The following is a 22,485-nucleotide window of genomic DNA, read 5'->3' as shown; positions in this document are numbered from 1 at the left end:
CATTAAAAAAAAAAAAAAAAAAGAATCCGCCTTCCAATGCAGGGGATACGGGTTCGATCCCTGGTCCGAGAACTAAGATACCACATGCCATGGTACAACTAAGCCAGCGCACCACAACTACTGAGCCTGCACGCCACAACTAGACAAGCCCGCACGCTGTAACTAGAGAAGCCCACGCACCTCAACAAAGAGCCCACATGCCGCAACAAAGACCCAGCACAGCCAAAATTAAAAATTAAAAAATATATAAATAAAAATAATTTAAAAAGAAAGTTTGAGAACTGAAGTCATCTCAACCATCTTAATGTGCCTCAGGATAAAATTCTTACCAGATTCTTGCTAAATTTTCTGCTCTCATTTTCCATTATGGACAGTCAGTCCCTTAATTTAGCCACACCAGCCTAGGCATAGTTTCCAAACCCATGCCTCTGCTTATCAGTTCACTGGGCCCGAGATGTGCACTCTCTCCTCAAACTTGCTAAACCTTTTTTTTTAAAATTTACTTATTTTATTTATTTGGCTGCATCGGGTCTTAGTTGCAGCACACAGGATCTTTGTTGTGACATGCGGGATCTTTCGTTCTGGTGTGCGGGCTCCTTGTTGCGGTACACGGGCTTTTCTCTAGTTGTGGCGCATGGGCTCCAGAGCACGTGGGCTCAGTAGTTGCAGCGTGCAGGCTCTCTAGTTGTGGCGTGGGGGCTCAGTAGTCGTGGCATGCAGGCTTAGTTACCCTAAAGCATGTGGGATCTTAGTTCCCTTAAACCAGGGATTGAACCTGCGTCCCCTGCATTGGAAGGTGGATTCTTTTTTTTTTTTTTTTTAATTTATTTATTTTATTTATTTTACTTTTGGCTGCGTTGGGTCCTCGCTGCTGCGCACGGGCTCCCTCCAGCTGCAGCGAGCGAGGGCCACTCCCCATTGCAGTGCGCGGGCCTCTCACTGCGGTGGCCTCCCCCGCTGCAGAGCACGGGCTCCAGGTGCATGGACTTCAGCAGTTGTGGCTCGCGGGCTCCAGAGCACAGGCTCAGCAGCTGTGGCACACGGGCCCAGCCGCTCCGCGGCATGTGGGATCCTCCCGGACCAGAGCTCGAACCCCAGAGCTCGAACCCGTGTACCCCGCATTGGCAGGCGGATTCCCAACCACTGCGCCAACAGCAAAGCCCGGAAGGTGGATTCTTAATCACTGGACTACCAGGGAAGTCCCCTAGCTAAATCTTAACTAGTTCTTCATATCACTTAATAAGAGTCACATTTTTCTAGAAGCATTTCTGAACCTGCTCAGGCACAGTCTGATTTTTATTCCTCTACTTCTATAATATTCTGTGCATATCTCTGGTGCCTTCAGAACATAGTTGTTGACAATGGGTCACTTAAGAAATCAAAGAGGAAATTAAAAAAAGCTGGAGACAAATGAAAACGAAAACACAATGATCCACAATCTGTGGGATGCAGCAAAAACATTTCTAAGAGGGAAGTTTATAGCGATACAAGCCTACCCCTGGAAACAGGAAAAACCTCAAATAAACAATCTAACTTTACACCTAAAGGAACTAGATAAAGAAGAACAAACAACACCCAAAATTAGTAGAAAGAAAGAAAGGATAAAGATGAGAACAGAAATAAATGAAATAGAGACAAAAAACAGAAAATATTAATGAAAGAGCTGTTCTTTGAAAAGATAAACAAAATTGATAAACCTTTAGGCAGACTTATCAAGAAAAAGGGAGAGGGCCCAAATCAATAAAATCAGAGATGAAAAAGGAGAAGTTACAACTGACACCACAGAAATACAAAGGATCATAAGAGATTGTTACAAATAATTATACGCCAATAAAATGGACAACCTAGAAGAAATGGACAAATTCCTAGAAATGTACAATCTCCCAAGACTGAATCAGGAAGAAATAGAAAATATGAACAGACCAGTTACTGGTAATGAAATTGAATCAGTAATTTAAAAAAAAAAACCTCTCAACAGACAAAACTCCAGAACCACAATACTTCTACCAAAGATGAATTCTACCAAACATTTAAAGAAGAGTTACCATCCATCCTTCTCAAACTATTCCAAAAAACTGCAGAGGAAGGAACACTTCTGAACCCATTTTATGAGGCCAGTATCACCCTGATACCAAATCCAGATAAAGATATCACAAAAAAATAAAAATTATAGGCCAATATCACAGATGAACAGAGATGCAAAAATCCTCAAAAACTATTAGCAAATGGAATTCAACAATACATTAAAAGGATTGTACACCATGATCAAGTGGGATTTATCCCAGGGGTGCAAGGATGGATCAATGTCCATAAATCAGGCAATGTGATATACCACATTAATAAACTGAGGAATAAAAATCATATGGTCATCTCAACAGATGTAGGAAAAGCTTGTGATAAATTCAACATTCATTTATGATTAAAACTCTCCAGAAAGTGGGCACAGAGGAAGCATACCTCAACATAATAAAGGCCATATATGACAAACCCACAGCTAACATCATACTCAATGGTGAAAAACTGAAACATTTCCTCTAAGATCAGGAAGAATACAAGGATGCTCACTTTCATTCAACATAGTATTGGAAGTCCTAGCCACAATGATCAGACAAGAAAAAGAAATAAGAGGAATCCAAATTGGAAAGGAAGAAGTAAAACTGTCAGTTTGAAGATGACATGATACTATACATAGAAAATTCTAAAGATGCCACAAAGAAACTACTAGAACTCACCAATGAATCTAGTAAAGTTGCAGTATACAAAATTAACATATAGAAATCTGTTGCATTTCTACACATTATCAATGAATTATCAAGAAAAAAAATTAAGAAAACAATCCCATTTACAATCACTTCAAAAAGAATGAAATACCTAGGAATAAATCTAAGAAATGTAAGACCTGAAACCATAAAATTTCTAAAAGAAAACATGGAGTATGCTCTCTGACATCAATCTTAGCAATATTTTTTTGAATATGTCTCCTCAGACAAGGGAAACAAAAGCAAAAATCAACAAATGGGACTATATCAAACTAGACAGCTTTTGTGTAGCAAAGGAAACTATCAACAAAATGAAAAGGCTGCCTACAGAATGGAATAAGATGCTTGCAAATAATATATCTGATAAGGGGTTAATATCCAAAATATACAAAGAACTCATACAACTCAATTAAAAAAAAAAGATTAAAAAATGGGCAGAGCAGAAAAAAAAAATGGGGACTTCCCTGGTGACACAGTGGTTAAGAATCTGCCTGCCAATGCAGGGGACACAGGTTCGAGCCCTGGTCTGGGAAGATCCCACATGCCGCAGAGCAACTAAACCCGTGCGCCACAACTACTGAGTCTGCGCTCTAGAGCCCATGAGCCACAACTACTGAGACCACATGCCACAACTACTGAAGCCCCCACGCCTAGAGCCCATGCTCCGCAACAAGAGAAGCCACCCAACGAGAAGCCTGCACACCGCAGCGAAGAGTAGCCCCCGCTCGCTGCAACTAGAGAAAGCCCGCGTGCAGCAACAAAGACCCAATGCAGGCAAAAAAAAATAAAAAATAAAAAAATACTATGAAAAAAAAAAATGGGCAAAGGACCTGAATAGACATTTTCCAAAGAAGACATAAAGATGGCCAACAGGCACATGAAAAGATGCTCAACATCACTAATCATCAGGGAAATACAACTCAAACCACAATGAAATATCCCCTCACACCTGTCAGAATGGCTATTATCAAAAAGACCACAAATAACAAGTGTTGGCAAGGATGTGGAGAAAAGGGAACCCTCTTTCAATATTGGTAGGAATGTAAATTGGTGCAGCCACTATGGAAAACAATATGGAGATTCCTCAAAAAAATTAAAAACAGAACTACTATACGATCCACTAATTCCACTCCTAGGTATTTATCTGAAGAAAATGAAAACATTAATTCAAAAAGATATATGCACCACTATGTTCACTGAAGCATTATTTATAACAGCCAAGATATAGAAGCAACCTAAGTGCCCATCAACAGGTGAACAGATAAAGAAGATATAGTATATATGTACCATGGAATATTACTGAGCCATGAAAAAGAATGAAATCTTGCCATTTGTGTCAACATGGTGGACCTAGAGGGTATCATGCTAAGTGAAATAAGTCAGACACAGAAAAATACTGTATGATTTCACTTATGTGGGATCTATAAAACATAAAAACAAATGTAACATGGCAGAAACAGAGTCATAGATACAGAGAACAAACAGGTAGTTGGCGGGGGAGGAGAGAAATAGGCAAAGGAGATTAAGTGATTAAGTGAAAGAAACTTCCAGTTACAAAATAATTGAGTCACAGATATGTAATGTACAGTGTGGGGAATATAGTCAATAATTATTATGTATGATGACAGGTGATAACTAGACTTATGATGGTGATCATTTTGAAATATCAAATCACTATGTTGTGTACCAAGAACTAACATAGTACTGTAGGCCAACTATACTTCAAAAACAAACAGGGACTGCCCTGGTGACGCAGTGGTTAAGAATCCCCCTGTCAATGCAGGGGACATGGGTTCGAGCCATGGTCCGGGAAGATCCCACATGCTGCCGAGCAACTAAGCCCATGTGCCACAACTACTGAGCCTGCGCTTTAGAGCCCGTGAGCCACAACTACTGAAGCCCCCACGCCTAGAGCCCGTGCTCTGCAACAAGAGAAGCCACCGCAATGAGAAGCCCGTGAACCTCAACGAAGAGTAGCTCCCCACTCACCAAAACTAGAGAAAGCCCGCGCGCAGCAACAAAGACCCAGCACAGCCAAAAAATAAAGAAATTTATTTTAAAAAAACAAAAAACAAAACTTATAGAGAAAGAGATCAGATTTGTGGTGGGGGGTAAGGGATGGATAAAGGCAGTCAAAAAGTACCAACTTCCAGTTATAAGATAAATAAATACTAGGGATGTAGTGTATAGCATGATAAATATAATGAAAACTGATGAAAGTTGTTAAGAGTAAATTCTCAGAGTTCTCTTCACAAGGAAAAAAATACATTTTTTCTATTTCTTTAAGTCTGTAACTATATGAGATGATGGATGTCCACTAAACATTGTGGTAATCATTTCATGATGTTGCTAAGTCAAATCATTATGCTGTACCCTTAAAGTTTATATAGCGCTGTGTGTCAATCATATCTCAATAAAACTGGAACAAAAAACAACGTATCACTATTGGCTCATCAACTGTAACAAATGTGCCACACCAGTGCACGAAGTTAATAATAGGGAAAACTGAGGCAGGGGAAGGAGTATACGAGCATTCTCTGTACTTTCTGCTCAATTATCCCGTAAACTTAAAACCGCTCTAATAAAAATCTATTTTATATATTTTTAATGGTTAAAAAAACATAGCTGTTGCATGATTTGCTGAACGGGTAGTAGAAGCAGAGTAATAGAGTAATAGGAGACAAAGGAGGGAAATGGTACTGCATTTCGTAGAATTAAACTCGTTGTGAAGCGAATGCAAACTGCTAATAATGTCAGATATACAAATATATTCATGAAAATTGTAGATTATAAAATTAAATGCCCGTCTTAGTCATTGGTTACCACTATTTTGATGAATAGGTTATTCGTAGCGTATCTTTGTTCAAATTATTTGCATATATTATGCAAATAAGTAGAACTACCCACAGAAGGCCTATGCTGTGTGATGCACGCCCCTGGCCCCTTGGATTGGCCCGTCAATCCACCTTATTTGCATGACGTGATATAATAAATGAAGGCCCGCCCCCCTGGTGCTGTCACCTCTCGCGAAGAGAAGCGTGAGTTGGGACTCTTCCCTGGTTACGTAAGCTCCGCCCTCCGGCAAAGAAACCCTTCCGCCCCGTCTTCTAGCTCCGTCTCCTTCGCCGAAAGCGCCACGGACCTAGCATCGTTTCCTTCCACTTTCGGCGTCCCTACGTCTCTCCGTTCCCATCTCTCCACAAACGCACGACGCACGCTCCGCCTCTTTCTCCCCCTATTTGTCGTGCAAATTCTGCGCCCCAACCGCCCGGCCGACCGGCTCCGCATTCCCGCCCCCTCTACGCGTCTCAACGGCCGACGCCGGGGGCCTTCCACTTCAGCCAACCGGCGTCCTAGCGCCTGTAAGTCCCTCCTCTTTATGCAAATAACCTATGTCAGCTTCGCACGCTCTGCTTTTTTTTAATAAGGATAGCCCTGGAAGTAAAGAGGGATAGGGTAGGAAGCGCCCCGCCCTTTATGCAAATTAAGGGGCGTGCCTAGGCGCGGAGGGAGGCGGCGCGGGGGGGCGCTCCCGGGGGTGGCGGTTGCCCGGATGGGCCGTTAGTCGGGGCCCAGCCGCGGAGTGAGCGAGGGAGACGGGAGGAGCCGAACCCGGCGCCATCCGCCGCCATCCGTCCCCGCCCCACCGCCATCCCACCCCGGGGAGCCCCTAGGCCCCGGTCCCGGACCCCCGCGCACCCGGCCAGGTGAGTCTGGGCGAGCCGAATGCTAACGCCCTTTTCCGGCGCGGGAGCAGCGGTGGCAGCGGCAGCGGCGGCGGTGGCGGGCCGGGGTGAGGAGAAGCTGCTATTAGCCGCCGCCATTTTGTCCTCCTGCTGCCGGGCCCTGCCTGCCCCTCCCCCTCCGATACTCCCACCCCGGGACCCGCACTTCCAGCCCTTCTCTGAGTCTATGACCTGCCCTTATCCACTCACCTTATGGTTTCATGGGGCGACCCCCTATTCTTGGGCCGTAACTCCCCCCCCGCCCCGTTGCGCTCCTGGCCTTTCACCCGTATTTGTGGTCCCCTTCCCTGCCGCCGCTCTAGGGTGGGCCGCGCCTGACTGTCCTCTTCTCCTAGAGTCTCCCTTCCTCCATAGTGGACCCCTCCCATCATCCAGCGCTAAGGTTCCCCCTTCTTGACGCCCCACTTCGCGTCGAGTCACTCCCACTCTGGAGCCCTGCTTTTATCCCGCATCTGTGCTTCCTACGTTCCTCAATTTCTTCTCTGCTTTTTTCATGTTTCCTCTTATCATCTCTTTTCTATCCCAACCCCGCCCTTTCTTCGGAGTCTCTTGACGTTGCTTCCTTACTTTGGTCTGCATTCTTTTCCTACCATTCCCGCTTTTGTGTATTATTTCTTACCTGCTTTCGTATTAATTCTCTTTTATTAGTTTTAGTTTTTTCACTATTTTTCTGTCTTCTTTTTCTTCATAAATTTATTTTCAAAGACTGGTCTCCTTAAACACCTTAAAAGCAATCCTCATCTAACCTGTCTTAAAGTTCTTGATTTGGATTATCATCCTGGTCCTGTCGGGATGTCTCACCAACTCCCATCTCTTTCCCTTACACCATTCTCTGTAAACGAATGCCTTGTCACCCAGGAACTGACCGATGTTGGAGAGTTTGGCCGGCTTGGGGGGCAAGGGGTATTAGGGAAAGAAATGACTGCTGATGGGTGTTTTTACTGGGGGTAGGAAAATGAAGCTGGTTCCGGCCTTGGCCCCATGGTTACATGGTATGCTTGAGGTGGGTCCATAATGCTTTGTTTTTCTCACATCTACATAGGGTAAACCAGAGCCCACCAGTATTTCATCTGCAGACAAAAATTTTTCCAGGAGCTGGGATGGGGGCAAGTGTAGGAAAAGACAGGCTATCCCAAATACTTGGTTCTATAGCTTGGGAGTATGTAGAGCCCCATTTGTTCCCTCAGGAATTCTCTGGCACCAGCCCCCAGTCTGGCTGAGCAAGCTCATAAAATCCTTAAACTCCGGCATACCTTCCTGCAAACCTCCCCGGATGGGAGTGAGGCGGCTGGGAATAGAACCTGGCGCACAGAAAGCTGGTATCTAATAAGTAGGGGATCTAAAGCTCTGTTTCTTACATGATGGAGCTGTATGCGTCTTTCTGGTTTTCTCTGGAGCTTGGACTTGCCCTTTTTTATTGTAGGTCTCTGAAATGATTTTGGTGGAGAGAGATTATTACTTGTGGGCATAATGAGGAGGCTGCTACAGTTTATATAGATCGGTACAAAGGGAAGAGTGTTTGTATTAGGAAGATACTGGATTTTTATTTGGGTTTCCTTAGCAAGAGGTGTCTGGGGGAAAGAGGGAACATGGCATTTGGGCTCCGTGGGGAGCTAAGTAGATAATGGTTGCTTAAAGGGACTGGGGTGTTTGAATAGGCTGGAGGAAGAGACACTAGAGGGCCACATATCTGGGCCCCTGATGAGAATAAAAGGGAGCCTACGAGTCTAAGCTTCTGTTGAAGTCTCTAAATGGAGCAGAGACTGAAACACTTGGTATCTGGCCCACAGGCTCCGGCACGTTTTGGGGGAGGTGCCTGCAGGACCCAACGTACTCAATGAGCTTCCAGCGCAATGTCCGATCGCTCGGGGCCGACTGCCAAGGGGAAGGATGGAAAAAAGTATTCCTCGCTCAACCTGTTTGATACATATAAGGGCAAGTCCTTAGAGATCCAGAAACCCGCTGGTGAGGGTCCTGCAGTGATGTTCCTAATTATAGGAGGCTGGGCATGAATGGGGCACATTATTTCAGAGTTCTTCGAAGGGAAACAACTATGGTACATACATCCAAAGGTTAGAGGGACGCTAGAGACTTTCTAATTTTATCTTGGGCCCCATGGGATGTTGCGCTTTGGGTGAACACCAGTACCCTCCTACAAAGGCGTGTCTGTGGTTTCCCGTCTTTGGACACGTAAGAATTGGAGGCAAAGAAATGTGGACTTGGAGAAGTCTGGGGCCAGCTTGTTCCCTGCAGGCTCAAGATCAGCCATCCCACATAGAAGTATTGAATGTAAAGCATCTCAGCCTTCCTTCCTGATAGAATTTCGGAGGTTGCCTAGGGCAAAGGGAGGGAAGGTTTCTAGGAAAAGTTTGGTTTCTAAGAGAAGATATTGAGGATGTCTAAATGGGCCCTAGGGTAGGATGCTGTCAGATCTCCTATATAAAGCATTTTTCACTCTCTCTCCACCTTTTCTCCAGTTGCCCCTCGCCATGGCCTGCAGAGTCTCGGGAAAGTTGCCATTGCTCGGCGTATGCCACCCCCAGCCAACCTTCCAAGCCTGAAAGCCGAGAACAAAGGCAATGACCCCAACGTCTCACTAGTGCCGAAAGACGGAACAGGATGGGCAAGCAAACAGGAGCAGTCCGACCCCAAGAGGTAGACAGAGACCTGGGGGACTTAGAGTTATGAGTATTTTAACTTTGAACTTGGGGATGAATGGGGGTTGGTCTAGCCTGGCCACATGAGAGTCAGAGACAAACAGGGAAGACCCTGTCCTGCCTATTGTAGGACTCCTGTTAGATGACTAATGAACGGTACCTTTAGCTTTCTGTCAGATGTAAAGAAAGCTTGAAGAATAGAGGACAGCCTATGCAGGGTGACGAGCTTATGGTATTTTGCCCTAATGCTTGTTAAAAGTAGGGAGTAGACCTGGGTTCAGTTCCTGTCCTCCACCAGTTGGAGAAGCAGGGGAGCCGGAGCCATCTCAGACTCTGACTTTCTCATCCTACCATCCCCTCAGTTCCGATGCCTCAACCGCTCAGCCGCCGGAATCGCAGCCACTGCCGGCTTCACAGACGCCTGCCTCCAACCAACCGAAACGACCCCCAGCAGCCCCCGAGGTATCTGAAGGACTGGATGTTATTTAAGGGGCAGGGGCAAGAATGGCTTGTAGCTTCTCCTCCACGTCACCATTTATTATTTCTGTTTCCCCAGAACACTCCTTCGGTTCCAAGCGGGGTAAAGTCCTGGGCACAGGCCAGTGTCACCCATGGAGCACATGGAGATGGTGAGTGCAGGGCTGTTTGGGGAGTCTCTTTGGGCATCATAGTAGGCAGGAGTCCTGCACTGTACCTCCTCATTCCTCTTTGGCTAAATTTTGGATCTCATATTCAGTTTCATGGGACACAAATGAGCAAGTTTGTCTCAGAATTAACTGAAGGTGAGGAGGTTGTCCCAAAACTGACCTTGTTTCTTGGGGAATGATCATGGAATTACGTAGGGGGTGAGTTTGGAGGCAGAACTGGATCTGCTACCTGTCAGACCCTTTCACTTTTCATGGTGCGTTCTCAGTAAATGTACTTGTGTCTCCTACTTTTGCATCTCAACACCAACAGGTGGAAGGGCATCAAGCCTACTGTCACGATTCTCTCGAGAGGAATTTCCGACCCTGCAGGCGGCTGGCGACCAGGACAAGGCTGCCAAGGAAAGGGAGTCTGCCGAACAGTCGTCTGGGCCCGGACCAAGCCTCCGCCCCCAAAGTGAGTGGCCGCCATTAGTGAGTGAATGAGTGGTTACCTTTTGGCCAGGACATTACCTTATTCCATTTTAGAGTTAGCTGCTAGCTTATTCATCTTTCTCCCCATCATTTTCAGCTATGTTCACTCTCTGCCTTTTCCAAAATACAGATTCTACAACTTGGAGGGACGGAGGTGGGCGTGGCCCTGATGAGCTGGAGGGCCCGGACTCCAAACTTCATCACGGCCATGATCCCCGGGGTGGGCTGCAGCCTTCAGGCCCACCCCAGTTCCCTCCCTACCGCGGAATGATGCCGCCTTTCGTGAGTTTGGATATCTTGTTTTGGATTGGTTGTGCTGGAAGTTAGAGAGTTAGGAATTAGGGCTTAGTCTTCGGAGGGGACACATGGAAAGCAGGGGCCTGTGACATATAGTGAGGGTGGGAGGATAATAGGTTTAGGGAGCTGGTAAGCTATTTGATTGTCCCTCTGAGCAGCTACTATTGGGCCCTTTTGCAGATGTATCCCCCATATCTCCCGTTCCCTCCGCCCTATGGACCCCAGGGGCCTTACCGATACCCCACTCCTGATGGGCCCGGGTGAGTAATCTAGGTCTGGGTTTGTGGTTGGGGACAGGGGAAGCCTATTGGGGAGGAGATGGTTTTCTAGCCAGGAGGCTCAGTCTTGTATGTGATTATACAACATGCCGTTTTTTAATCTCTTCTCCCATTTGCTTTTTCATACACAGCCGTTTCCCCCGTGTGGCAGGCCCCCGAGGTTCAGGGCCGCCAATGCGCCTTGTAGAACCTGTGGGTCGGCCTTCCATTCTTAAAGAAGATAATCTTAAAGAGTTTGATCAGTTGGACCAGGAGAATGATGATGGTTGGGCAGGTGAGTGGATAGTAAGGACCAAGTATTTTTGTTTGGTTTTGGTTTTGGTTTTGGTTTGGGGTTTTTTTGTTTGTTTTGGTTTGGTTTGGTTTTTGGCTGCACTGCACAGGTTATGAGATCTTAATTCCCCTACCAGGGATTGAACCCAGGCCCTCGGCAGTGAAAGTGTGGAGTCCTAACCACTGGACCGCCAGGGAATTCCCAAGTATTTTAGTTTTAAAAAGCAAAATCTGATGAGGAAAAAACGGGTTATACAGGACTTCTCTGGTAGTCCAGTGGTTAAGACTTCACCTTCCAATGCAGGGGATGCAGGTTCGATCCCTGGTCGGGGAGCTAAGATCCCACATGCCTCGTGGCCAAAAACCAAAACATAAAACAGAAGCAGTATTGTAACAAATTCAATAAAGGCTTTAAAAATGGTCCACATCAAAAAAAAAATCTTAAAAAAAAAAAAATGGGTTGTGTGGGAGAAAAGCAGACACTGAAAGGTAGGGGAGATAGGTGGAGGAAAGCCAAGTCCTGGTAGAGAACTAAGAGGAGTGAGAATGAGAGTCATGGTGGGGATCTGGATGTCAGTGGGAGGAGGGCAGTTGGCGTTAGTAGTACATCCCATCACGTAGTTCCTGTGTTCTAGAAAATATGAGATTGGAGAGCAGAATGCTTGGGTTACCACTCTTCATTATTCTCCTCAGGGGCCCACGAGGAGGTCGACTACACTGAGAAGCTCAAGTTCAGCGATGAGGAAGACGGGCGAGACTCCGATGAGGAGGGAGCTGAGGGCCAGTGAGTTCGGGCCCTCTGGGGAGAGGAGGGGGCTCCGTTTCTCTCATGGTAATATACTCTTAAAAGAGTTGGGTTGCAGCTGATTTTAATTCCACTGTTGGTCTGCCCACAGCAAGGAGTCCCAGTCAGCTGCTGGTGAGGAACGGCCCCCTGAAGCAGATGACAAAAAGGGCAACTCCCCCGGCAGCGAACCACCCCCTCCCAAGACGGCCTGGGCAGAGACCTCTCGGCTTCCAGAGACAGAGCCGGGGCCTCCTGCCCCAAAGCCTCCCCCACCCCCACCTCACCGGGGCCCCACCGGGAACTGGGGCCCCCCTGGGGACTACCCAGTGAGTGTCTACAATGAGGGGTTGAGAGGGTCAGTTGTGGGAGATTAGTCTCAGCTGAGTAATTGAAGCAGTAGTAATAAGAGGAAGCTGGAGGGAGGACCGAAAATGGGCTGCAGGAAGCGTAGAGCTGTGGAGCATCTCTGGAAAGGTTTGGAACATCGTTGGTGTTAGGCGGGTCTGGGTGAAAAGAGAAACTGGGATGCCAGTTAGGAAAAACAAGGAGACCTGGGTGTTCGGGTCTCTGAAAGAGAGGAAACAAGACTAGGATGATGAGTTTGTCCCTACCCTGAGAGGCCATCAACCCCAAGGCCTGGTCTTTGCACCTGCAGCTAGAGACAGTTGATCAGTCTGTGAAAGAGATCGTAAGAAACATAATGACTGATACCTCTGGCCCTGCTGGGTCTGCCCACTGACAGGATCGCGGGGGCCCTCCCTGCAAGCCCACAGCACCCGAAGATGAGGATGAGGCTTGGCGGCAGCGGCGAAAGCAGTCTTCGTCTGAAATCTCCCTGGCTGTGGAGCGAGCCCGGCGACGGCGAGAGGAGGAGGAACGGCGCATGCAGGAGGAACGCAGGGCAGCCTGTGCCGAGAAACTCAAGCGACTCGATGAGAAGTTTGGGGCACCTGACAAGCGGCTCAAATCGGAGCCTGTTGTACCACCTGCTGCCCCTCCTGCCCCTGTTCCACCACCTGTGGCCCCCAAAGAACTCCCCACACCTTCAGCTCCTCCACCGGCACCAGTCCCGACACCTGAAAAAGAACCGGAAGAGCCGGCACAAGCCCCTCCTGCCCAGTCCACCCCAACTCCAGGTGTGGCTCCAGCTCCCACCGTGGTGAGTGGTGGTGGCAGCACCAGTAGCACCAGCAGTGGCAGCTTCGAAGCCAGCCCAGGTATGGAGATGGTGATGGGTACTACGAGGTGCCAGATCTCTTTTCTGCTTGGGGTTGAGGGTGAAAGTGGTAAGGATGTGAGTAAAGGAAATAGAAGGCAGTTGTTTCGGTTTATTGGACTATCAGTGGTAGGGGCGAAAAGGGTTTTTTTGCTTGTATGGACATCCGAGGGGGAGAGGTTTTGTTGCTTGAATTCCTGAATAAGTAGTGACCTAAAACCACTTCCCGTAGGCCTAGAGTGGAGCAAGGCTGAAGAAGTGTCGGTTACTTTTGATGATCTCATGGGAAGTTAATGCCACCACTGTTGGCTTTTGAGAGACCATGAAGTGTTTTCATGGGTTTTAAATGGGATGGTCTTAACCTTAGTCGGGGAGCTAGAGGTGAGAGCTGAAATTATGGGGGTGTTCATGGAATATCTGTTGTGGGACTAGACCACTTTGATGAGTGTCTTTTCTTTAATGCAGTGGAACCTCAACTGCCCTCAAAAGAGGGTCCTGAACCACCAGAAGAGGTTCCTTCTCCTGCCACGACCCCAGCCCCAAAGGTGGAGCCCAAGGGTGATGGGGTTGGTCCTACCCGGCAGCCCCCCAGCCAAGGCGTGGGCTACCCCAAGTATCAGAAATCATTGCCTCCTCGTTTCCAGCGGCAGCAGCAGGTGAAACTAAGTTACTTCCCCTCTTAAGGGCTGCTTTTCTTGGTTTCAACATTTATCCTATCCATGAGTTACTTTCTGGGTCCCTCTACCAGTTATCTTTCCTTTGTGTCATCCTAGTTTTCCATCTAGTCCAGGTATTTGTCCCATTTGCGGGTTTTTGTTTTTTGTTTTGTTAGTTCGTTTTTTTGTTTGGGGCCTTTGATGCCTCTCTCATCCCCTTTTGTCCTTCCCCAGGAGCAGCTCTTGAAGCAGCAACAACAGCAGTGGCAGCAGCATCAACAGGGCTCCGCCCCACCTGCCCCAGTGCCCCCATCACCACCACAGCCTGTGACCATGGGGGCTGTGCCAGCTCCACAGGCTCCGCCACCACCCCCCAAGGCCCTGTACCCAGGTGCTCTGGGCCGGCCCCCACCCATGCCCCCTATGAACTTCGATCCCCGCTGGATGATGATTCCTCCTTATGTGGACCCCCGGCTCCTTCAGGGCCGGCCCCCTCTGGACTTCTATCCTCCTGGTGTGCATCCCTCTGGTAAGGGGCCATAGAAGAAGTAGGGGGTGGTGGACCCCTTAGTCCTGGGAAGTGGGTATCAGCATCTTGCTACGGGGATGAAGGGCCACCAATTAAGAGGGGAGCCTAGCACTGCTGAGATACCTCTTTGTTGCAAAAATGTAACAGTGGTCCTCCTTTAACTGGGATTTACCTGGGTGGGGGGATTAACTGGATTCATCTGTAGGGAAGCTTAGTGGATAACTGTGTTTCAGGAGCGTGGGCAAGGCCCAGGAGATAGAGGTGCCGACATTGACTGGGCTAACGTGGAAGATTAACTGGGGAGATGCTTTTTGGGCTGGAGGGCTTGTAACATAAAAAAGGGTGGTTTTTCTCATACTGTTTTGTTTCCTCAGGCCTAGTTCCCCGGGAGCGCTCAGACAGTGGAGGCTCAAGCTCAGAGCCATTTGAGCGCCATGCACCCCCCCTCTTACGGGATCGTGGCACCCCACCAGTGGATCCAAAGTTGGCCTGGGTAGGAGATGTCTTCACCACCACACCTGCTGACCCCCGCCCACTTACCTCACCACTGCGCCAGGCTGCTGACGAGGATGAGAAGGGGATGAGGTGAGTCTGAGTAGAGAAATGGGTGGGTTTCCAGTGAAAATATTTAGGCTAGGAGAAAAGGTACTTTGGGTTATCGGTGAAGTGATAAGAGTAAACGTGAAAGGAGTGTCTGGGTCGTAATAAAGTGTTCTCTTTCCCCATCTAGTTCGTTTTCCTTGTCTTAAGATACTTAATTTCCATTCTTTTCTGTCTCCCTCTTCAGGAGCGAGACCCCTCCAGTACCTCCCCCACCACCCTATCTGGCCAGTTATCCAGGCTTTCCTGAGAATGGAGCCCCTGGGCCCCCAATCCCTCGCTTCCCTCTGGAGGAGCCAGCTCCCCCAGGGCCCCGTCCACTCCCCTGGCCCCCAGGCAATGATGAGGCAGCCAAGATACAAGCTCCACCACCTAAAAAGGAAACCCCCAAGGAGGAGACTCCACAGCTGACCGGGCCAGAAGCTGGTCGAAAGCCTACCCGTGGAATCGGAGGCCAAGGCCCCCCGCCACCTCGCAGGGAGAGCCGCACTGAGACCCGCTGGGGCCCTCGTCCAGGCAGCAGTCGTCGTGGAATCCCTCCAGAGGAGCCAGGGGCCCCTCCCCGCCGCGCTGGGCCTATCAAGAAACCCCCACCGCCTGCAAAAGTCGAAGATCTGCCCCCCAAGCCCCTCGAACAGGGGGATGAAACCCCCAAGGTTCCAAAGCCAGACCCGTTGAAGACGGCAAAGGGGAAGATAGGTGGCCCCAAGGAGACCCCACCCAGTGGGACTCTTTCCCCTGCCCCAAGGCTTCGGAGGGACTATTCCTATGAGAGAGTGGGTCCTACCTCTTGCCGGGGTCGGGGCCGAGGGGAGTATTTTGCCAGAGGGAGGGGTTTTCGGGGCACCTATGGGGGACGGGGGCGGGGAGCCCGAAGCCGAGAGTTCCGTAGTTACCGGGAATTCCGAGGAGATGATGGGCGTGGAGGTGGGGCAGGGGGACCAAACCATCCTCCTGCTCCCCGAGGCCGCACTGCCAGTGAGACACGGAGTGAGGGTTCAGAGTATGAAGAAATCCCCAAGCGGCGCCGGCAGCGGGGTTCAGAGACAGGCAGCGAGACCCATGAGAGTGATCTGGCCCCCTCAGACAAGGAGGCCCCGACACCCAAGGAGGGAGTACTTACACAGGTTCCTCTTGCTCCCCCACCATCAGGAGCACCCCCTTCACCAGCCCCAGCCCGCTTTTCCACTGCCCGAGGTGGACGAGTCTTCACTCCCAGAGGGGTGCCATCACGCCGGGGTCGAGGGGGAGGGCGGCCCCCTACCCCCATTTGCCCAGGCTGGAGCCCCCCAACCAAGTCTCTGGCTCCAAAGAAGCCTCCAACAGGTCCTTTGCCTCCAAGTAAGGAGCCTTTGAAAGAAAAGCTGATCCCAGGGCCCCTGTCCCCCATGGCCCGAGGAGGCAGCAGTGGAGGCAGCAACGTAGGCATGGGTGTGGAAGATGGAGAGCGGCCCAGAAGGAGGCGACATGGGAGGGCTCAGCAGCAGGACAAACCGCCTCGTTTCCGGAGACTGAAACAGGAACGGGAGAATGCTGCCAGGGGGGCCGAGGGCAAGTCCTCTTCCCTTGCCCTTCCAGTCTCCACTCCTGGACCGGAGGAAGCCCTCACAACGGTAGCAGTGCCCCCACCACCTCGCCGGGCAGCTGCTAAGTCTCCCGATCTGTCAAACCAGAACTCAGATCAAGCCAATGAGGAATGGGAGACTGCCTCAGAGAGCAGTGACTTTGCCAGTGAGCGCCGGGGGGACAAGGAGGCTCCGCCAGCAGCACTGCTAACCCCCAAAGCTGTGGGGACTCCCGGGGGCAGTGGAGGTGGAGCTGGACCAGGCATTTCAGCCATGTCCCGTGGAGAGCTGAGCCAGAGAGCGAAAGATTTGAGCAAGCGGAGCTTCTCGAGTCAGCGGCCAGGCATGGAAAGGCAGAACCGGCGCCCAGGCCCGAGCAGCAAGTCTGGCAGTGGTGGTGGCAGCAGTGGAGGAGGTGGCGGGGGTCCTGGAGGGAGGACTGGCCCAGGGCGAGGGGACAAGAGGAGCTGGCCCTCTCCCAAGAACCGAAGGTGGGTACAGGCAGGTGATTAAGTTTATTCTTAGGGTTAAAAAGTTGGGGGAGGGGAGAAAACCTGGGGGAAAGGTGTGGCTGTGTGCTGTGGAGTGTGAGATCAGAGGGCGCAGGGTAAGCTCTTAGGCGCGCTAGATTATCCGTGTTAAGGTAAAGTAGCTGGAAAGCAGTTAACAGCTTTGGGAACACCCATATTCCTTGCTTTCTCCTCGATAGACCTTTACGAGTAGAATTCCTTGGAAGTGCTCAGAAATGGGGAATTCTCTGGCAGTCCAGTGGTTAGGACTCGGCGCTTTCACTCCTGGAGCCTGGGTTCGATCCCTGGCTGGGGAGCCGAGAATCCCACAAGCCGCATGGTGTGTGGGGGGGGGTGGGGGGGGAAGTGCTCAGAAACGCCTGGATTTTAGCGCAGAGGACTGGTTGAAGGTGGAGAGGTAGAGGAGATTTGACTTGTAGGGAAGATATAACAATTCTGTGCATAGTGGAACGGATGCTCTGTTTTCTTCAGCCGTCCTCCAGAGGAGCGTCCCCCAGGGCTCCCTCTGCCTCCCCCACCCCCCAGCAGTTCTGCTGTCTTCCGCCTGGACCAAGTTATCCACAGCAACCCTGCTGGCATCCAACAGGCTCTGGCTCAGCTCAGCAGCCGCCAAGGAAGTGCAGCTGCACCAGGGGGGCACCCAAGGCCCAAGCCTGGGCCTCCCCAAACCCCCCAAGGCCCCTCCCCTCGGCCCCCAACCCGGTATGACCCTCAGAGGGCCAACAACAATGACGTCAATTCGGGTAAGCTGGAGGGGCTGAGGGTGCAAATGTCTCCATCCCCAGAGAAGGCCAGGTGCTGAAGGGGGATGAACCTGGCCTGGGAGCCCTGATGCTGGGTGTCTGCACTGAGGGTGGAAGGGTTGGGAGGTGGAGTACAGAGGGAAAAGCTCGGTTCAGTGATAGAGCAAGACATGCTGACGGATTTCCCCTTTTCCCCAGACCCCCACTTGGAGGAGCCAGGGCCGATGGTCAGGGGGGTGGGCGGGACTCCCCGGGACTCTGCCGGGGTTAATCCCTTCCCCCCCAAACGGCGAGAGCGGCCTCCCAGAAAACCGGAGCTGCTGCAGGAGGTGAGGGATGGGGCTTGAGGTGATGTTTCACAGCTCTCACTTTCAAAGGTTTTCACTTATGTTTTCTTCACTCTTTTTCCTATTTTTGTCATTGTGTTTTCACCCCAAATTCTCAGTGTTAGTTGTTGTTTGTCTCCCTTTTTCCCCACACGTGGGGCACTCTGTCTCAGGTGCTTACATTCCCCAGTTCCCACCTCATTCATGTTTTGCTTCTGGCCTCTCTCACCTTTAGGAATCTTTGCCACCTTCTCATAGCTCTGGATTCTTGGGCCCCAAACCTGAGGGCCCAGGCCCTCAGGGAGAGTCCAGAGATGCAGGAACAGAGGCCCTGACCCCTCACCTCTGGAATCGTATACATACTGGTGAGTTGAGCTGAGCAGGAGGGACTGGGTTAGAGGGCTTAGAGAGCGAGGCGGGCCACAGAGCCATCTTCTCTCACTCCTGTTGTGTTGGTGCTCCTCCCAGCCACTAGCCGGAAGAGTTACCAGCCTGGCTCCATGGAGCCTTGGATGGAACCCCTGAGTCCTTTTGAGGATGTGGCTGGCACGGAGGTAAGTGAGGGTGGGAAGGAGTGTCTGAGCTGGGATTTTATTGAGCAGTGGTCATACTTCCCCACCTATTCTGGGATGAGTGTGGGGCTGTTGCATCACGTAGCTGCCTACTTTCTGTAGTTTGTTTGTGTGTGTACCACAGTCAGGTATCGGGGTGCCTTCTACTCTGACCTAACTCCTTCTCCACTCCTCTCAGATGAGTCAGTCTGACAGTGGGGTGGACCTGAGTGGGGATTCTCAGGTGTCATCAGGTCCCTGCAGCCAGCGAAGTTCCCCTGATGGAGGACTCAAGGGGGCAGCAGAGGGGCCCCCCAAGCGGTCTGGAGGCCCCTCCCCCCTGAATGCTGTTCCTGGTGAGGGTCCACCTGGCTCTGAACCCTCTGAACCTCCTAGGAGACGGCCACCTGCCCCCCACGATGGGGACAGAAAGGTAAATGACCAAGAAAGGATAAGAATGTTTCTGGGACTTTGACTTTGGCCTTACCTTTGTCTCCCCTTTCCTCTGCCTGTGTGTGCTGATTGGGGCTTCCTTTTCCTTCCCCCAACCCTACTTCACTGTGTTGCCCTACCTAGGAGCTGCCCCGGGAGCAGCCTCTGCCCCCTGGGCCCATTGGCACAGAACGATTGCAGCGTACAGACCGAGGCCCAGAGCCTGGCTCCCTCCGGCCATCCCATCGACCTGGTCCTCCGGTCCAGTTTGGTACCAATGACAAGGTCTGTGTAGGCTAGATTTGGGTGTCTTGGGTGGGGTGGACTAGAAGTGGGATGTGGAGGACACATGTCTGAATCATGGGACAATCTCCTGCCTCACGATCACAGGACTCGGACTTGTGCCTAGTGGTGGGAGACAGTTTAAAAGCAGAGAAGGAGCTAACGGTATCAGTCACTGAGGTAAGTGGGAGAGTGAGGTTTTGGGGAAAGGCCTTAGACTTCTGGAAAAGGGGTCTGGGAGTGACTTGGGCATCCAGGTTGCCCAGATAGCCCCCTTGACAAGTCTTCTCCTTCCCAGGCCATTCCCCTAGCCCGAGACTGGGAGCTGCTCCCCAGTGCTTCTGCCTCAGCTGAGCCACAATCCAAGAACCTGGGTTCTGGGCACTGTGGCCCAGAGACCAGCTCCTCAGGCCAACGCTTGTATCCTGAGGTCTTCTATGGCAGCCCTGGGCCTCCCAGTTCTCAGGTAGGTCCTACTTCCTATCCCAAGACCCCTTTCTGCCTGTAGTCTCCTAATATCAAACCTTTCCAATTTGTAGTTTTTAACACTTTTTTTTTTTTTTTCCTTTGTCATTTCATTTTTCTTCCTGCTTTTGCTGTAATGGGTGGGGTGGGTGAGCTTTTCTGGACCAGGAAAACTGGAGCTATTCCATACTTGCTCTCCTGCAGGTTTCAGGGGGAGCCATAGACTCTCAGCTACATCCCAACAATGGAGGTTTCCGCCCTGGGACACCCTCATTGCACCCTTACAGGTAAGACTAGATCTCTGTGGATCTCAGAAGGAAATGGAACTGTGTTTCAGGGGAAGAGGGAAGGGGAAAACATTTCTAGGGTACCCGGCGGCTAGTGGACCTAACAGTACTGTTCAGACTAAAGGAGTAAATGACTCTGGCTTCCTGATGCCTTTCCTCCCCCTTGCCCCAATTTCTTTTCAGATCACAGCCCCTGTACCTCCCCCCAGGCCCAGCCCCACCCTCAGCACTGCTCTCTGGGGTAGCTGTCAAGGGCCAGTTTCTGGATTTCTCCACACTGCAAGCAACAGAGCTGGGGAAGCTGCCAGCTGGAGGAGTTCTCTACCCTCCACCTTCCTTCCTCTACTCTCCAGCTTTCTGCCCTAGCCCTTTGCCAGACCCACCCTTGCTTCAGGTAAGAAGAGGTGGGGGTGTGCTGGGCTTAGGGAGTTAGGGGTGGGGTGAAGAATGCTTTTGGGGGAGTTGACTTATTTCTCCCTGTTCCGCAACAGGTGCGACAGGATCTGCCGTCCCCTTCAGATTTTTATTCTCCTCCTCTGCAACCTGGTGGCCAAAGTGGCTTCCTCCCCTCAGGGGCCCCTGCCCAGCAGGTACCTTTTATCTTCCCAGTTCCCCTTTGTTCTGTTCTCCTCCAACTTCTAGCTTTTTTTGTTACTTGTTTGGACTCTCTCCCTGGTTTTCTGACATTCCTCCCTGCCCCAACACACACTCCCATGTTTCTCGTTACAGATGCTTCTACCCATGGTGGACTCTCAGCTGCCTGTGGTGAACTTCGGCTCCCTGCCACCAGCGCCGCCTCCTGCCCCACCCCCCCTTTCTCTGTTACCTGTGGGCCCTGCTCTGCAGCCCCCCAGCCTGGCTGTGCGGCCCCCACCTGCTCCTGCTACTCGGGTGCTGCCTTCACCTACCAGGCCCTTCGGCCCTAGCTTGGGGCGAGCAGAGGTAAGGTACAGGAACTGAAGTGCTAGGGAACCTCAAGAGTTAGGGGTAAGGATTTAGCATCTCGAGATAAAAGGGTTGAGAGGCAGGATGCTCATGAATTTTTTGTCCTTCAGCTGCACCCAGTAGAACTAAAGCCGTTCCACGATTATCGAAAACTGAACAGCAACCTTGGGGGACCTGGGTCATCACGTACTCCTCCAGCTGGAAGGCAAGAGAAGGGAATGGGGATGCAGACTGCCTATCCATCCCCAAGGACTGACTTTCTTTGGGGACCAGGGGTGGGTCTTAAGGTTGCCTCAAATGCCATTCCTCCTTTAGGTCTTTCTCTGGCCTCAACTCCCGTCTCAAGGCCCCACCTTCCACCTACAGCGGAGTCTTCCGCACCCAGCGCATCGACCTCTACCAGCAGGTGAAGGAGAAACCCCTGTGGTCTCAAGTCTTAATTTAAAAGTCACCACCTGAGTTCCTGTCCTTTCATCCCTGATCTCCCTGTTTGACTTAACTCTTCCACATGTACCCGTCCCCCAGGCCTCCCCACCAGATGCCCTGCGCTGGACGCCGAAGCCTTGGGAGCGGACGGGGCCACCTTCTGGAGAAGGGCCGTCCCGAAGGGCAGAGGAGCCTGGGTCCCGAGGGGACAATGAGCCTGGATTGCCCCCACCCCGCTGAGGGAGTGCCCTTTGCCCCCCACCCCCCCGGGGCGTGTATATAGATTATAAATATATAAGGGGGAAAGGGGCCGGTGGGGAGGGGTTGCAGGGCTGGGGCCTCGCTTCCCCTCCTCCCCCCTCCCCTGGTCCCCTATCCCTGGGGCCGTTTGTTAAAAAAGAATAATAAAAGGATTAAAAAAATATTTCCAAAATGATTTTGGGGATGGGTCAGTTGTTTGCAATGTCCTGTGTCATAGTTCAGTGCCAAGTGATCTGTAGAGTGGTTTTAGTCAGGGAACTATTTGCCATTTACCTCAGTGATGTAACAAAATACCTCAGAACAAAGTTTGGTTGTATCTTAAAGTTCTGTGGGCCAGGAATTAGAGCTGGGCTCCCCTGGGCAAATCTTGTGCCAGTGCGTGAGGTTGGTCGGTAACCAGTCAGCCAGCACCTGACAGCTCCTTGGTCCTAGAGGGCTTCTGCTCACATGTCTGGGGCCATGTTGGGACACCTGGAAGGCAGAACTCCATTGGGTTGTCAACCACTGTCTCTGCATGGCTTCTCTGGCAAGATACCCTGAGTCATAAGGCCTTTCAATGTCCCTGAGTCAGTGTTCCAAGAGGTCTGGGCAGAAGCTGCAAAGCTTACAACCTGTTCTTAGGTTTCTGCCACGTTCTATTTGCCCAGCACGAACTAGCTAAAAAGGGGAAGGGACAGCAACTGCATCTCAAATGGAGCAGCGGAGAATTTGCAGCCACACGTCCCTTTGGTCCTGCCTACAAAGAAAGGAAGTGCC

General features: G+C 50.7%; 1 protein-coding gene and 1 non-coding gene across 5 annotated transcripts; both read left to right on the top strand.

The window, feature by feature from the left end:
* Positions 1-5,869: 5,869 nt before the first annotated feature.
* On the top strand, positions 5,870-21,904 carry PRRC2A (proline rich coiled-coil 2A). 4 transcript variants are annotated; one of them, XM_068556977.1, is made up of 31 exons: positions 5,870-6,121; positions 8,296-8,470; positions 8,983-9,160; positions 9,525-9,624; positions 9,719-9,791; positions 10,120-10,263; positions 10,411-10,562; positions 10,758-10,837; positions 10,987-11,129; positions 11,822-11,912; positions 12,025-12,241; positions 12,658-13,132; positions 13,597-13,787; positions 14,022-14,316; positions 14,691-14,901; positions 15,104-16,972; positions 17,483-17,754; positions 17,953-18,083; positions 18,316-18,445; positions 18,549-18,634; positions 18,831-19,064; positions 19,208-19,348; positions 19,454-19,525; positions 19,644-19,811; positions 20,015-20,097; positions 20,281-20,491; positions 20,589-20,687; positions 20,827-21,039; positions 21,153-21,247; positions 21,358-21,448; positions 21,568-21,904. In XM_068556977.1, exons 2-31 carry the CDS (start codon positions 8,359-8,361, stop codon positions 21,706-21,708), a joined length of 6,498 nt encoding a protein of 2,165 aa, XP_068413078.1. In that variant the 5' UTR covers positions 5,870-6,121; positions 8,296-8,358; the 3' UTR covers positions 21,709-21,904. The 4 variants fall into 4 exon arrangements, with proteins under 4 accessions (XP_068413078.1, XP_068413077.1, XP_068413080.1 ...); XM_068556976.1 differs by lacking the exon at positions 5,870-6,121 and adding an exon at positions 6,295-6,466; XM_068556979.1 differs by lacking the exons at positions 5,870-6,121; positions 8,296-8,470 and adding an exon at positions 6,295-6,466.
* LOC137774325 (small nucleolar RNA SNORA38) lies at positions 8,653-8,783 on the top strand. Its single transcript, XR_011075850.1, has one exon. It is a non-coding gene; the product is annotated as a small nucleolar RNA SNORA38 (small nucleolar RNA).
* Positions 21,905-22,485: the final 581 nt, after the last annotated feature.

Source organism: Eschrichtius robustus, chromosome 12, assembly GCF_028021215.1.
Source record: "Eschrichtius robustus isolate mEscRob2 chromosome 12, mEscRob2.pri, whole genome shotgun sequence".
Taxonomy (NCBI): domain Eukaryota; kingdom Metazoa; phylum Chordata; class Mammalia; order Artiodactyla; family Eschrichtiidae; genus Eschrichtius; species Eschrichtius robustus.
The sequence above is the reverse complement of the archived record's forward strand: the minus strand, read 5'-3'. Positions and strand labels throughout refer to the sequence as shown.